The sequence below is a fragment of the Mastomys coucha genome, unplaced genomic scaffold (assembly GCF_008632895.1).
Source record: "Mastomys coucha isolate ucsf_1 unplaced genomic scaffold, UCSF_Mcou_1 pScaffold14, whole genome shotgun sequence".
NCBI lineage: Eukaryota > Metazoa > Chordata > Mammalia > Rodentia > Muridae > Mastomys > Mastomys coucha.
In genome coordinates, this window is record NW_022196896.1 from 73130021 (window position 1) to 73143449 (window position 13429).

A 13429-nucleotide genomic window follows, 5' to 3' on the forward strand; every position below is an offset into this window, starting at 1 on the left:
CTAAGAAAACTGACCTAAGACCCAAAGTCCACTGGTGTCAAACGTGTTACAAGAGAACAGACTCTGAACTAGCCAATTTAATCTGGATTCCTCAGTGGCCTGTTGGCATTAAATGGAGGAGGGATAATCCTTGGCTCGCTGTGGTTGTCTTCAATAGTGAACTGAGACAGCATAGAGAGTAAAGGAAGGGGCTAAGCAGACAATAGCTATCTCGAGTATTTGGGAAGGCTTAGTGCAGAACAGACCAAAAGGATAATAGTGGCTGAACCTGAGGGGAAGTATGTTCTATAAATTCTCTACACAGCTTTCAGAATGTCACAGCACGCTGGCTAGTATTTTGAGGTTTATGTTTATTTCGAAATAAAAATATTCCCACCATAAATTTATGTGCCTTGCTTTGTTCTCATTTAGAAAGCATATCCAGTAAAACATAACTGAAGAAAAGTTAAACATAGTTCTCAATAAATACATGATCATGTGTACTTACAGGAGCACCCTGTGGCCCAAGTCTTCCTCTCTCTCCTGGCATTCCTCTTGGTCCCTACACATAAGGTAGGAGGAAAAAGAAATCTCTTGAGGTATCTATACGAGTTCTAGGCTGGTTTCAGTTCATTGCCTCATCCAATTTAGATATAGCATAAATAAAATATAAGAGACCTATGAAATAATATGATTACAGTAAAAGGCAATATTGAAAGGAGTGAATTTGGATGTGGACATCTGCTTGTCTAAGGAGAACCAAACCCTGATACAAATAGATTTCACATAACCTGGATTTAAGAAGCTAAATAGATAATAGTCATCCTTGATTGCTGCACTGAAAATAAGAGCATCGAAGAGCCAAGAAGACCAGTGATATCCGGAAGGGCAAACTTTCACATGGAACATCCAACTCGCTTTGGTTGCTTTTCTCTCAGGTACTTTTCAGAGTGATTTACTAGCTAACATACACCTTTTTATTTGATCATTTTCTTATTGAGACTTTAAAAATAAAGAAATTAAGAATGTAATACTTACCAGAGGGCCCATAGCACCCATTGGACCAGTGGGGCCAGCTTCACCCTAAAGCAGAGGTGAGAATACATCACAGGATGAGAAATCTAAATATCATTACCAAACTGCTGGACCATACATGCATGATTTTGATGGCACAGTTTCAAAAAAGGACATTTGAAAAATATGCTTTCAAGGGAAGACTTCAGAATTTGTTTTACCATCTTTTCTTAAGATTTAAATGAAACTTTAATTGCTAAAGAAAGAAATAAACTCTAAACTGGGGGTTTAAAGATTGATATAAATTTTCATCTCTAGTCAGTGGGAACATACACATCTAACATATTTCAAGTAAAATTTTACACTGTTGAAAGTCACTAAATTATTGTCTTAGCAAATTGACAAATAAAATCTTAAAACATTTTTCCTTGTGTGTACCTCATAATTATGTTCTCCTCTTAAGAATTCCTTGATATATCTATGCTATTTTCTCTAACTATATAAACAAATCATTTGGGGGAAGAAAGAAGGGCTAGAGGTCTTGGCATAGAATAAAGTAACCAGGAAACTTTTTATTTACTTGGATGTCCATTTATTTGATTCCCTCCCCTCTCCATATTATCCCCTGTTTAAAAAGTGCTCACAGCAACTGAATTGGTACCATAAGTCAAGTTTTGTGTTGGACAAACCTTAGCACCAGGTGCTCCAACTTCACCTTTGGGGCCTTCAAGACCTTTGTGTCCCTGAGAAGAACAATATAAATTCATAAATATTTTTAGCTTTCATCAGTTTAAAAAGCATAAAGGAAGAAAGAATCAAAAAGCACATTTGCATAAAGTGCCTCATGGAAACAAGTGTCACAAGTATAATCACTGCTTACTATATTTCTAAATTTTGATCATCAAAAATATGACTTCCTAGAAATTTGATCTATATTGTAAAATATTATACTCAGATTATAGATTTATATACTTTTTTTATGCATGCTTGGGTAGAGGTTGTCTTGGAAAAAAATCCCCAAAAGACATCAAAAAATGTTACTTGATAACTAGTACAGCAATACACATTCTTCTTGGAATTTCAATTACTCAAAAAATGACTACCCCATTTATTATACCTGACTGGCCTTAGTTTTAGACATACAATTTGATAGAAGATAGGGAGATAATACCTACATCCAACATAGATACATACATAGCAGATGGCTGGTGATAGATTATATTTATGAGCAGTATATTTAATAGTTACTTATTCATTATCTTAAGTTTAGAAAACTTTTTTGTTAGACCTTTAACCTAGTGTCACCATTTTAATTATGTCACCCATTGCACTGCACAACGATTGTCTCTTTTACTGACTGCATCCATTTATTACCTGAGCTTGTAAATCAGAGACTCTTTTCACTCATCATATCATTTCATGTAACACAGTATAGCATTACCAAACCATATGAAATTTAAAGAAAATTTAGGGTGCCATTATGATTTTAGTAATGTAGAAGAACATTGCAATGGCAAGCAGTGAAGGACAATTGGCACTAGGAATTGCAAATGTTTTGATTGAATTATCCTCATGCCCCACTCAGTAAAAACAGAAAATAAAACAACTTACTCTGTGACCTTTCAGGCCAGGGAGACCAGGAGCACCAGGGAAGCCTCGAGCACCCTGAGAGAAAGGTACATAGGCACATTGTGATCAAATAAAAAAAAATGACTTAATATGCCTTTGCCCCGCAGAAAACTGACACATCATATACACCAACATAATAAAGGAAAGAGCAGGATTTTGTCTATAAAAAAATGTCACTAGGGTGATGAAAACTAGAAAGACAAACACACTGTTGGACATGGACGCATGACACACAAAGGTGTGTATGGAGGGGTTTCCTTTCCATTGAGCTTCATCTGTGATAGAAGAGGTCCTTGTAGATAGTAAGCCAAGGATTTTAATTATTTTTATTGTTGTCTGAACGATGGCCATAGGATGAGTAGTATAATATAATTCTAATTTTTAAATAGTAAGTGTTCAAGACAAGCTTTGTGGAAGTGATGACTGCTTAAAAGTAAATGAGGAGCTAAAATATCCAACAAAAAAAGTCAGGAAATGTGAGGGTGGCTTTGTGTTCTGACTCAATCTTTTCTGTTCTTCTACTCAAGCACATTAAAACAAAGAATAGAAATGCAACCATGAATGAAACCTGGTTGTGTAACTACTTTGGAACAAAATTTAAGGTTTTTTTCACATAGTTTTCTTTAACGATAAGCCCCTAGAAACTCAAACACACACATATTCTTTCTTGCCTGCATGAATTTAGTTTTGCATTGAGTTCCCATTACTACTACCACTGGAAGGATCTATACCCAGATAGTACACATTGCTGCTAACAAACCACTGTCAAATTTCAACTATAATTTTTAATCATCAATAAGATCCCTAACACATAGCCTTATGCAATAAATAATCATTAACTTGGCAATTGACTGATGGAAAGATTTAATTCCTCAGAACCTCATCACTTCCACCCATCTTTTCAGAGGAACTTCTCTTACCCCAGCACTCACACATACCGCAGAGTCCTTCCACTCCACACACTATAGTCTCTGTTTACTATTTACTAGATGAATGAATAAACAACACAATAAAAAATCATATGATATGATCAAAGCAATATTTTCTGTGACTTCTTGCAGGGCAAATATTTCTTTAGTGTTTTGAAAGTAGGACATTTAAAGGTATACTAATTGTCTCTCAGAGGGGAGGAGATGCCACTAATTTTTCTGTTGACACAAATCTTTCACATCAAGAAATCACGTAAAGTTTTTTTTATTTGTTTCTGTGCTTTGTTTTTTTTTTTGACTAGTACCCTCTCTTTTGCTGAGATATATTTCTCTTCACCATGAGCAAGCAACTCAGTGCACACTCATTCAAGTCTATGTGAGAATAACTGAGCTGTTTATTTCAAGAAAATAGTTAACTTCAGCTTTTATGGTGTGGGGGGAATTCCCATGCGATTACATACTTTAGTATAAGAAGGAAATGAACTAGATGTTCTAACACTCATAAAGACTCGTTCTCATTCTGCTGACCCAGGGCTGTCATCACAGCACAGATGCATGCTGTTTCAATGAGCTTGCATCTGTGCTGTGCTGGCAGAGTGTTTTCCTCCCCATGGACGTACACACTCTGAGTCCATGCAGGAATGCAGAAGGTCACCAGAGTTCCTAGCCTGAATTGGTCGAAAATGACATCTCGGCCCTAGTAGCTAAACCTCATGCCTTTGTCTGAACTTATACTCAGACGGACAGGGGAGCAAAGGAAAGAAAGCAGGAAGATGAGGGGTTGGCTTCATAACTAAAACTAAATAATCCTTAGAGCCCTGTAAATCCCAGTTAAAGATCAACATTCCTCTGCTTAAAACAAAATCCCAGCAATGAACCTCATCACTTTCCAGAAAGTAAACAGAGGGTCATAGAGTACTGGGTGGTTATAACAAGCCTAGAAACATTAGGAAATTATAGGAACTAAAATGAAGAGGCACTGGATTAAGCTGGGGGGCTGTTGGGTAAGAGAAACTACACATGTTGGCAAAATAGAGGATGATTTTTGTTTCCTCTGTAGATTATTTTTTCCATCCTAATCTAGCACACCCTAAAAGAAACTAAACAAAACAACATGAGAGTCAAACAGGCAGGTTTGAGGAATGTTCAAGGTTCCAGATCTTGAATTTAGGTGGAAATGGTTCACAGATATGGGTTTCTTGGGTGAAGTGAGAGGGAATAAAACAGCTGTTAGACATCCTGGCAATGAGTGCATCTCTTCCTAAGACTTTAGGGCCCAGGATATTAATAAAGGATTTCAGGACATATTAGAACTTGGGGAGCAGCCAACGGAGCATCCTGTCCACAGTTTAGTCCCCAGTTGATTAGAAACACACACAAGGCAACAAACCCAAGTCATTATTTCAGACAAATGAGTTGCTATACAATAAAAATATTTAGAGCTCAGCAAAACTCAGGTGCTGATGTTGTAAATAGGTCACGTTGATGGCTTTTAAAATACTTTATAAAAGTGGAAATTTTGAGTTTGGGGAGTATTCATGTGTATTATAGTCGTGACACAATTGTTTTGGCTCTAAGATTTTCATCTGGGGCCAATGCAATTCTGAGAACCGGAATTCACTGTAATGCTGGCTAAATGTCCCTCTACAGTTTGCACGTTGACAAAATGGGATATCGCTTGCGTGTCTGCATTTACCCAGTATCTAATGCATGTGTGTACAATGAGCTGGAAGTTTCACTTTCTTTAACCTCTGTCGCAATATCCTGATATGATAATCATTACTTACGGGTGATCCTGAGAACCCCACTTCACCTGTATTCCCATTTCTTCCAGGTTCACCCTTAATGGGAAAGAGGGGGTGAGAGGTATGGAGAAATTAAATATTATTCTCTGAAATTGCGTGACAAATTCCAGATGAAATATCTGTAGCATATTTTTGAATATCTGTAGCAAATTATGCTGCATGTAAAAACAGAACCCAGGCTCTATCTCTGGTAACATTTAATCCTACTGCTTAAGTTATCAATGAGAACAGATGGGTGCAAAATAATCTATTCTAATCTGACACTTTCAGAACACTACATGCAAAGGACTGGGGCACAGCTCAAGGTGGAGACCCTGTCTATCATGAACAATACCCCATGTTTGATTCCAGCACTGTGAAAAGTAAAATAAAATAAACATGTGTTACATGTTTAGAGTAAGTCATCTTTCTCGCCTTCTAAAAGACAAAAAGTTGGGTTTTTGTTTGTTTGTTTTCAAAAATAAATATTAATAAAAATCTTGTGGAATACCGTAGACATAGTATTTAGTAATTTAGCACTTTCATAATAAAGAGTCCTTTCTGATTTTGGAAAACCTTAATCTGTGTTTTCCATTTTAGAGTGGATTTAATAGGAGCTGAAGGAATGATGAAATGAAATAGGAATCAGACCAGAATACTCTCCTGACCCTTATAGCTCCGTTAGCCTCTTTCAGACTCCAATGTGCTATAATATAGCAATGTACTATAGAAACTTACATCTTCTCCAGGCTTCCCAGGTGGACCCTCTGGTCCACGGGCACCAATCGGACCCTAAGAATAAAGGAAAAAAAATGCTAAAAAGAATATTCACCTTTTCCTTCCAACATTATTCAAATACTATCAAGGCAATGAAAAACTATCAAGTAGCATTACTAATGTTCTGAACTTTATCTGTGTGTCTCAGATCTGGTGCACAAGGACAGAACCATTAAATTGCGCAAATCTAGTATCAATACTTCCTATAACATTCGTACTCTGAGTTAAAATCCACGGAACTTAAGTATAATCCACAGCATGGGGTTTCCAGGATTATCATTTCTTGTTAAGTTATTGAAGCCTAGGAGAACAACTAATCTCACAACACACATAAAGGTAGACCCATGTGCAATAGGCTGGCATGCTTATTCCACATTTACCATTGGTCCAGGCTCGCCAGGCTCACCAGGAGGTCCTGCAGGCCCCACACCACCCTAAAATTGAAAACAAATGATAAATGAACCAAAGAAAAGCAGTATATCAATTTCTATACTTTTGACACGGTACAATGTTGATATTGGTCTCTGACACTTCCCAAATATATAATTTTAATAAATTATTGACAGTGATTATAATGAAATTTCATTATGAAAAATTAGACTAAGATTAAGACTTAGTTCATTGGTCTGTTTAGATAAATATGTGTTAAAATAGACTAAAGCTAGCACAGATTGGGTGCTCAGACAATAGCACTTACCATCAGAAAAGTCCATACAGATGATCATGGCAATGTGATTACCTTGATTGAGGTAAAGATTTTTTTCTTTTGAAGTATTATTAGCTAATACCCATTAAATCATTACAAAGAGTAAAAGAGTTCTACATCATAGTTTTACTGACATGTGGTAGATGTAGGAAGGAAGTATATAGTATTAGAATATTCTTCAAGCAAGATTCCTGAGAATAACCACCTTTACAATAATATTATTTTAAAATAATATTAATTGCAAGTGACCTTTTATTACCTGATCATAAAACCAGAGACTTGGCAATAATCAATTATGAGAATTTTATAGGACACGAAATAAAGCTCTGTTATTTTAGAACCAAGGACACATAATATAACTCCTAATGTTAGAAGTAAATCATGTAAAGAAATCAGAAGACAAATATGTGGGACCAGTAAGAAACTATGAGGGTTAGTGGGCATCTCAGTGGATTAAGCATTTGCTATGCAGGCATGAGGAGAATCAGACTGTGGACTTCTACCAGCCATGTAAAATTTGGGCTGATATGGTGGCCACCCTATAATCCCAGTGCTTGGTAAACAGAAACGGGAACAGAGCATGTCTGAAGCAAACCAGTCAGCTGACTGGCCAAACTGATGAGTGATCAAGTTCAGCAAGAGACCCTGCCTCAACACACACTTGCATTCATGCATGCACACATGCACACATGCACGTATGCACGCACGCACTCACATGCAACCACATGCACACGCATATGAGCATTAGTTTAAAAAGTAAACTATGAAAAAATAAGGCTGCATGTGCTTCTTTATCGGTAAGGATTAATTGCTTGATGCCTTTCCAAGTGAGAATTCTGACGTTTAATGTTCTGCTAAAGTAGTCATGAAACATGAGCTTTATTTGTGATCTTTATTTATGTTACAGCATATAAATTAATTATAAAAACACTTACTTGCTGTCCTTGTAAACCCTGAGGTCCTCTTGGGCCAACAGGACCCTTAAAAACAAGTGGGAAAAAGTTATATCATATTTATGTAACATTATATTTATTTTTTTAGATTTATTTATTTTATTTTAGGTGTATGAGTGTTTTGCTCATATGTTTGCCTGCATCCCACATGTGTGCCTATTTTTCTTGGATGCCATTTGAGAATACTGTACCCTTTGGAACTGGATTTATGGATAGTTATAAGCCATCACGAGGGTACTGAGAATCAAACGTAGACTTTCTGAAACAACAGGTGCTCTTACCAGCTGAGCCATCTCCTGCTCGCCTCCACTTACATTTTTAAAATTTTGATTGTGTTTAGAACTTCGAATGTGACAACTGACTAAAGGGCCATAATGATAGGCCCCAAACTGGCTCTCCTGGGAGATTAAATTTGAGTGACAGTTGTGATCATTTCATTGGGAATCCTCTGTGCCATAAGGAGATGACCATGCCTATGCACATCCAGTTTCTTTAAGACAGGAACTGCACATGTGCAAACGGGTGGGTCTAACAAAGTAAACCATCTGACAAAGGGAAAAATCTTGGCAGGCACATCCTTCTCACAGACAGCCGGTTTGAAGTTTCAGATCCACAGTGGCCTAACTTAAATAGCAAGCTAAGTTAACAGTTTATGGAACCAACAGTCTTTGATAGATTATTTTCAATGTCAGTTTAAAATTATCTGAGCACTGAGTTCTCTGGAACATTTTTTTCTTTCACAACATATATTAAAAGTATAAACAGTCTTCCTTATCTACACATTAAATGATTCCCTGAAGCACAAGAAACAGGGAGGAGAGAAATGCAGACGTCAGGAAATTTTAATTCTGTGTGAGGACAACAAAACTTAACGTCGAACCTTATAAAGTAAAATCCGTTTAACTAAAATCAAGTTTAATTGAGAAAATGCTTCTACGTTATTTTTAGTTCATTATGCATGCTAGCTACTGAGGGGGGAATGGACCTTGGAAGTGTGGAGGCAGAAGGATGGCTGCTTGGGAAAAGAAAGATTAATAGGAAAGGACATACAAGGAAATTTCAAGAATGAACATTATTAAATTCTGTACAAGTAAAAAAAAAAATGTCATTGTAGGGATTTGCATAGGAGGAACAACAATATGAACCAACAAGTAACCCCAGAGCTCCCAGGGACTACACCACCAACCAAAGAGTACACATGGAGAGACCCATGGTTCCAGCCGCATATGTAGCAGAGGATGGCTTTGTTGGTCATCAATGGGAGGAGAGGCCTTTGGTCCTGTGAAGGCTGGATACCCCAGTGTAGGGGAATGCCAGAACAGGGAAGCAGGAGAGGATGAGTTGGTGAGCAGGGGGAGTGGAGAATAGGATAGGGGGTTTTCGGAAGGGAAATGAGAACAGGGGATAACATCTGAAATATAAATAAAGAAAATACCTAATAAAAATTTTTTAAAAATAATTTTTAAAATGCCATTGCTCTTTATAATTAAAATATGCTAAAAATATTAATTTTAAGTTAAAAACTTTAAAAACAAATAAAATTTTGTAAGATGCAGGTATAAATATATTTGTAGTTTCAACTTTAAATATATAAATCTGATATCTCAGAAAATTATCACAAACAAACCAGTCAATAGTGCCACTGGTAATTTAGAAAATACACAAAGCATGTTTGAGGTATCCTCCAGCTGGCCTTAAGGATGAAAAGAGGAGTGAGAATCTACGAGGTGTGACTTCATTTCTTATTGTTTGAAATTTCATTAACATGGAACAATTTTGAATTATTATGATCAAAAGGCATGGAGAGTTGATTTGAAGAGTGTTATTTTTTTTCTCAAAGTCCAGACTTCAAATTCTTCAAATAGTCAACTCAATAATTAACCTGAGGGGATGAAAAATTCAAGAGGCCAGAGACAAAAGAGGACAAGCCAGAAAGTAGAGTTGTTGGAATAAAGCAGCAAAAGCATGTGAGGTCAGTAGGAACTCATAAAAATAGAAATCTATTTGAAAATTCTGTCGTCATTGTTTCTAATCAGCACAATAAAATATATAAATACACTTTTAGATTATAAAGGAACAGTCTTTGTTTGGTGGGGGTAGTTATGTCTTATACTTCCTCAAGTACTAAATGAAATATGTAGATGGAGTTTACTGACGTTCACAAATGTTTAGCATGGATATGAATGGAATTCCACTGGGCCTTTAAATTGCACATAGGAGGTCTTGCTAAATAAATTAAAGGTAATAATAAGTGTGTTTTAAACTATTTTAATTTTCTTTGTATTTATAACATTTGTGTATATGTCTGCTTGTATGATTGTACGTGCATTTGTGTGTGTGTGAGCTTGTATATATGTATATGTGAGTGTGTATGTGTCTTTTTGTGTGTTAGTGTGTGCATGTTCATATGTGCATAAATGTTTCTCTCTGCATGTATACATGCACGTGTGTGGGTGTGTGCACATGTGCTTGTGAGTGTGTGTATGTGTTTCTGTATATGTGTGTATGTGTCTGTGTGCTATGTTGCACATGTGGAAGTCAGAAGTGCCTGTACCCTTCTAACATATGTTTCTTGGGGCTTGATCTCAAATCAGCAGTCTTGGCAGCACTGGTTGAGTCATCTCATTGGCCTTTAACTAGCTAACTTAAGTTTCTTTCAACAAATACTTTATCAGTAAATTTTATGCTTACCACAGAGCCAGGCATGAGTCCTACTTGACTTCCAAGTCCAGATTTTTCATCCAACCCAGCCATCTGAGCTGAAAAGGGCTGCAAAATAAAGTGTTGACAATGTTTCCACTGTAAAAGATGTGCATCAACATACTTTTAATAGTGAGAAATGTGCACACTCTGCCATGCTCAAACGAGACTCTCCTAACAGCCATTTTAAACATTTGTATTTAGCACATAAGAAAAAAATTATCTGTTCTTCATTGTGTGTGGTTTTGATGGACCATTCTCTCCTGGAGCATTTTGTAAGTACACTGATTCAGAAAAGAACTGCTGCAATGGGGTATATGTCTGGGACCAGACAAAAGCAAGAGTCATCTGACAAGAATACAATTGCCAGCTATGGTTTCTGAGATCTTCATTTGGCTTCCTCCCATCCCTGGAACATGCTAATAACAGAACAAAGCTTAAAGAATGTATTTTAAATATTTATCTTAAAGATGCCAGATTCCATTTTAAGTAAATGGTGTTCTTTATTCACTCATGGAAAGTAACCTAAAAAATGACTTAATGTAAGTTGACAAAATTTAATAATCATTTCAATCAATTTCTGCTTGTTCCACAAATTGGAAACAGTTTTACCAATTCTCTATGACCTTTAAATACTCTGGCAATTAAAACTGACCCAAATTGTTCAACTATATTTCAGCAGTTTTATTAATTTCCAGATTATAGTAGGGAAATATCTGTATTGTTCAAAAAATAAACTGACAATTAATTCTCCAATTAGAAGCAAATGCATGAATAGTTGTAAAATGCTAATAATCTTCAGACTCCCTAAGTTCACTTGTACTATGTAATATATTCCTAAGTAGCTTATGAAGCCACCAAGAGTTCAACTAAGTAGACAGAACAAAGCATTTTATTTAATTAAAGTAGAATATTAACATTTAAGGAATATTTGTAATCCAGTTGTGGTTTGATTGTGGCTCCCCCAATACACACAAAAGGCTTGTGTTAAAATTGTGGTTCCCCCCACTTGCTCAACCATGCTCATAGCAGCTTTATTCAAACTAACCAGAAACTGGAAACAACTTAGTTTTCCTTCAACTGGAGGATGGATAAAGAAAATGTGGTACATCTACACAATGGAATACTATTCAGCTATTAAAAACAAAGACATCATGAATTTTGTAGGCAAACTGGTGGAACTTGAGAATATCATTCTGAATGAGGTATCCCACACCCAAATGTATATGTATGATATGTACTCACTTATGAATGGATATTAGCCATAAAATACAGGTTACCCACACTCCACTCCACAGACCCAAAGAAGCTAAACAAAAAAGAAGGCACAAGTGAGGAAGCTTAGCTCTCACTTAGAAGGGGGAATAAAATAGTCATAGGAGGCAGATGGAGGAAGGGGACTGGGTGGAAAAGAGGATGGGAAGGGGAAAGGGGTGGTTTCAGGATCAGGTTTGAGAAAGGACAGGAAAGAAGGCCAGACGACCATACGAATGAATGGAAATCTGCAACTGGCAGGGGTAGGAGGCATCTCAAAAATAAAAAAATATATAAAAAAATCTTGGTCCCCAGTGTAATGTTCACAAGTGGACTGTTGGGAAGTAACTTGTCCCATGGAACTGCCTGATCAATGAATCCATCCACTGATGGGAAATGAAGAGACACTCACAAATGAGGTCAAGTTGAATAAAATTAGTCACTGGGGGGCATGTTCTTTGGACCTGTGTTTTCCCAAACCCTTTCCTTTATTTGTCTTCTTCCTGGTCATGGAGAAGGGAAATGTCTGCTCTCCCCACATTAGGCCATAAGGCTCTGCCCCAGCACAGACCTAGAAACAATGGATCCAGCAACCACAGATGGAAACTTCTCTCACTGTGAACTAAAACAAATCTTTTATTGTTTAAACTGTTTCTTTTCAGCATTTATTTGGTTACCAAAAGGTCTATCCCAAGAGACTGTCCAACTTCCTGCTCTTTCCATCATCACAGAAGTGTATCCTCACCCAGGAGGATACAGGCTTGATTTTGTCAGTGTTTTTGTAGTCTGGGAAACAGCAGAACAGAAATGTATGTTCTTTAGTTCATTGTGTGGACAGTGCCTTGGTCAACCAGAAAAACAAAAAACAAAAAACAAAACAAAACCAAAAAAAACAAAAAACAAAAAACCAAAGATTTGGAGTAAAAGCAAATAATTGGATACAAGCCTTCAGAAAATAAGACTGTGTTTTTAAACAATCTGTCATAGATTTATCAGTTTCACTGTTGTTCATAGGAGGTATGCATTTACTATTCAGGTTTTGGAGTAGACCATCAACCTCTGAACTGATAGAGTCTAACACCATAAGAATGAATTAATGATTTGCATGTAACCTAATTGTTACACTAACCAGAAGACACAACTCACCCTGCTCATGCCATCTGGTCCTGGGTGAGAGGGGTGCCCAGGAGGCCCTGGAGCACCTGGCTGACCAGGAACACCTGGCTCTCCATCAATTCCCTGAGGACCACGAGGACCCTAGTAAAGAAAACCAGTTGTCATTAGAACCATCTTAAAATGCGTCAGTAGAAAGCTAAATGCACAGTTTTAGATGGCAGTCATGATAATTACAACAGACAATCGAAACACTGTCAGTTTCAACACTGGCCAGAGCTTCTGCTATGGAGATGTAGACTTTGGTAAGAATTTTACTTGAAGTATGAAATCTTAGAATAATTAGAAAATCATTTCACCTTAGTGGCATTTAGAATGAGCTTTGTTTGGTGAGATTTTGAAGCTTATGTGAATTTCAAATTCAGGTTCTAAATTCACTGTCTGTCTTGTTACAACCTGTTACAGTTAAACTATGAAAGAGCCGGCTTATCCTGAGTTCATCCTATCTTCTCCGAAACTATAAAGGTCCTCGGTAGAGTTTTCGGGTCTATTTCATCTTCCAAAGTAAACGAGACTTGCAGAATATCTGGT

General features: G+C 36.8%; 1 protein-coding gene across 1 annotated transcript in view; it reads right to left on the reverse strand.

Moving 5' to 3' along the window:
- Window positions 1–13429, reverse strand: part of Col5a2 (collagen type V alpha 2 chain) — a 121123-nt gene that overhangs the window by 39126 nt on the left and 68568 nt on the right. Inside the window, exons 7-16 of the mRNA XM_031367387.1 lie at window positions 12872–12982; window positions 10463–10540; window positions 7754–7798; window positions 6493–6546; window positions 6074–6127; window positions 5339–5392; window positions 2605–2658; window positions 1683–1736; window positions 1018–1062; window positions 488–541 (exon numbers count right to left, since the gene is read on the reverse strand). Of these exons, the coding sequence (XP_031223247.1) occupies window positions 488–541; window positions 1018–1062; window positions 1683–1736; window positions 2605–2658; window positions 5339–5392; window positions 6074–6127; window positions 6493–6546; window positions 7754–7798; window positions 10463–10540; window positions 12872–12982 (603 nt within the window). The remainder of the gene's footprint in view (window positions 1–487; window positions 542–1017; window positions 1063–1682; window positions 1737–2604; window positions 2659–5338; window positions 5393–6073; window positions 6128–6492; window positions 6547–7753; window positions 7799–10462; window positions 10541–12871; window positions 12983–13429) is intronic.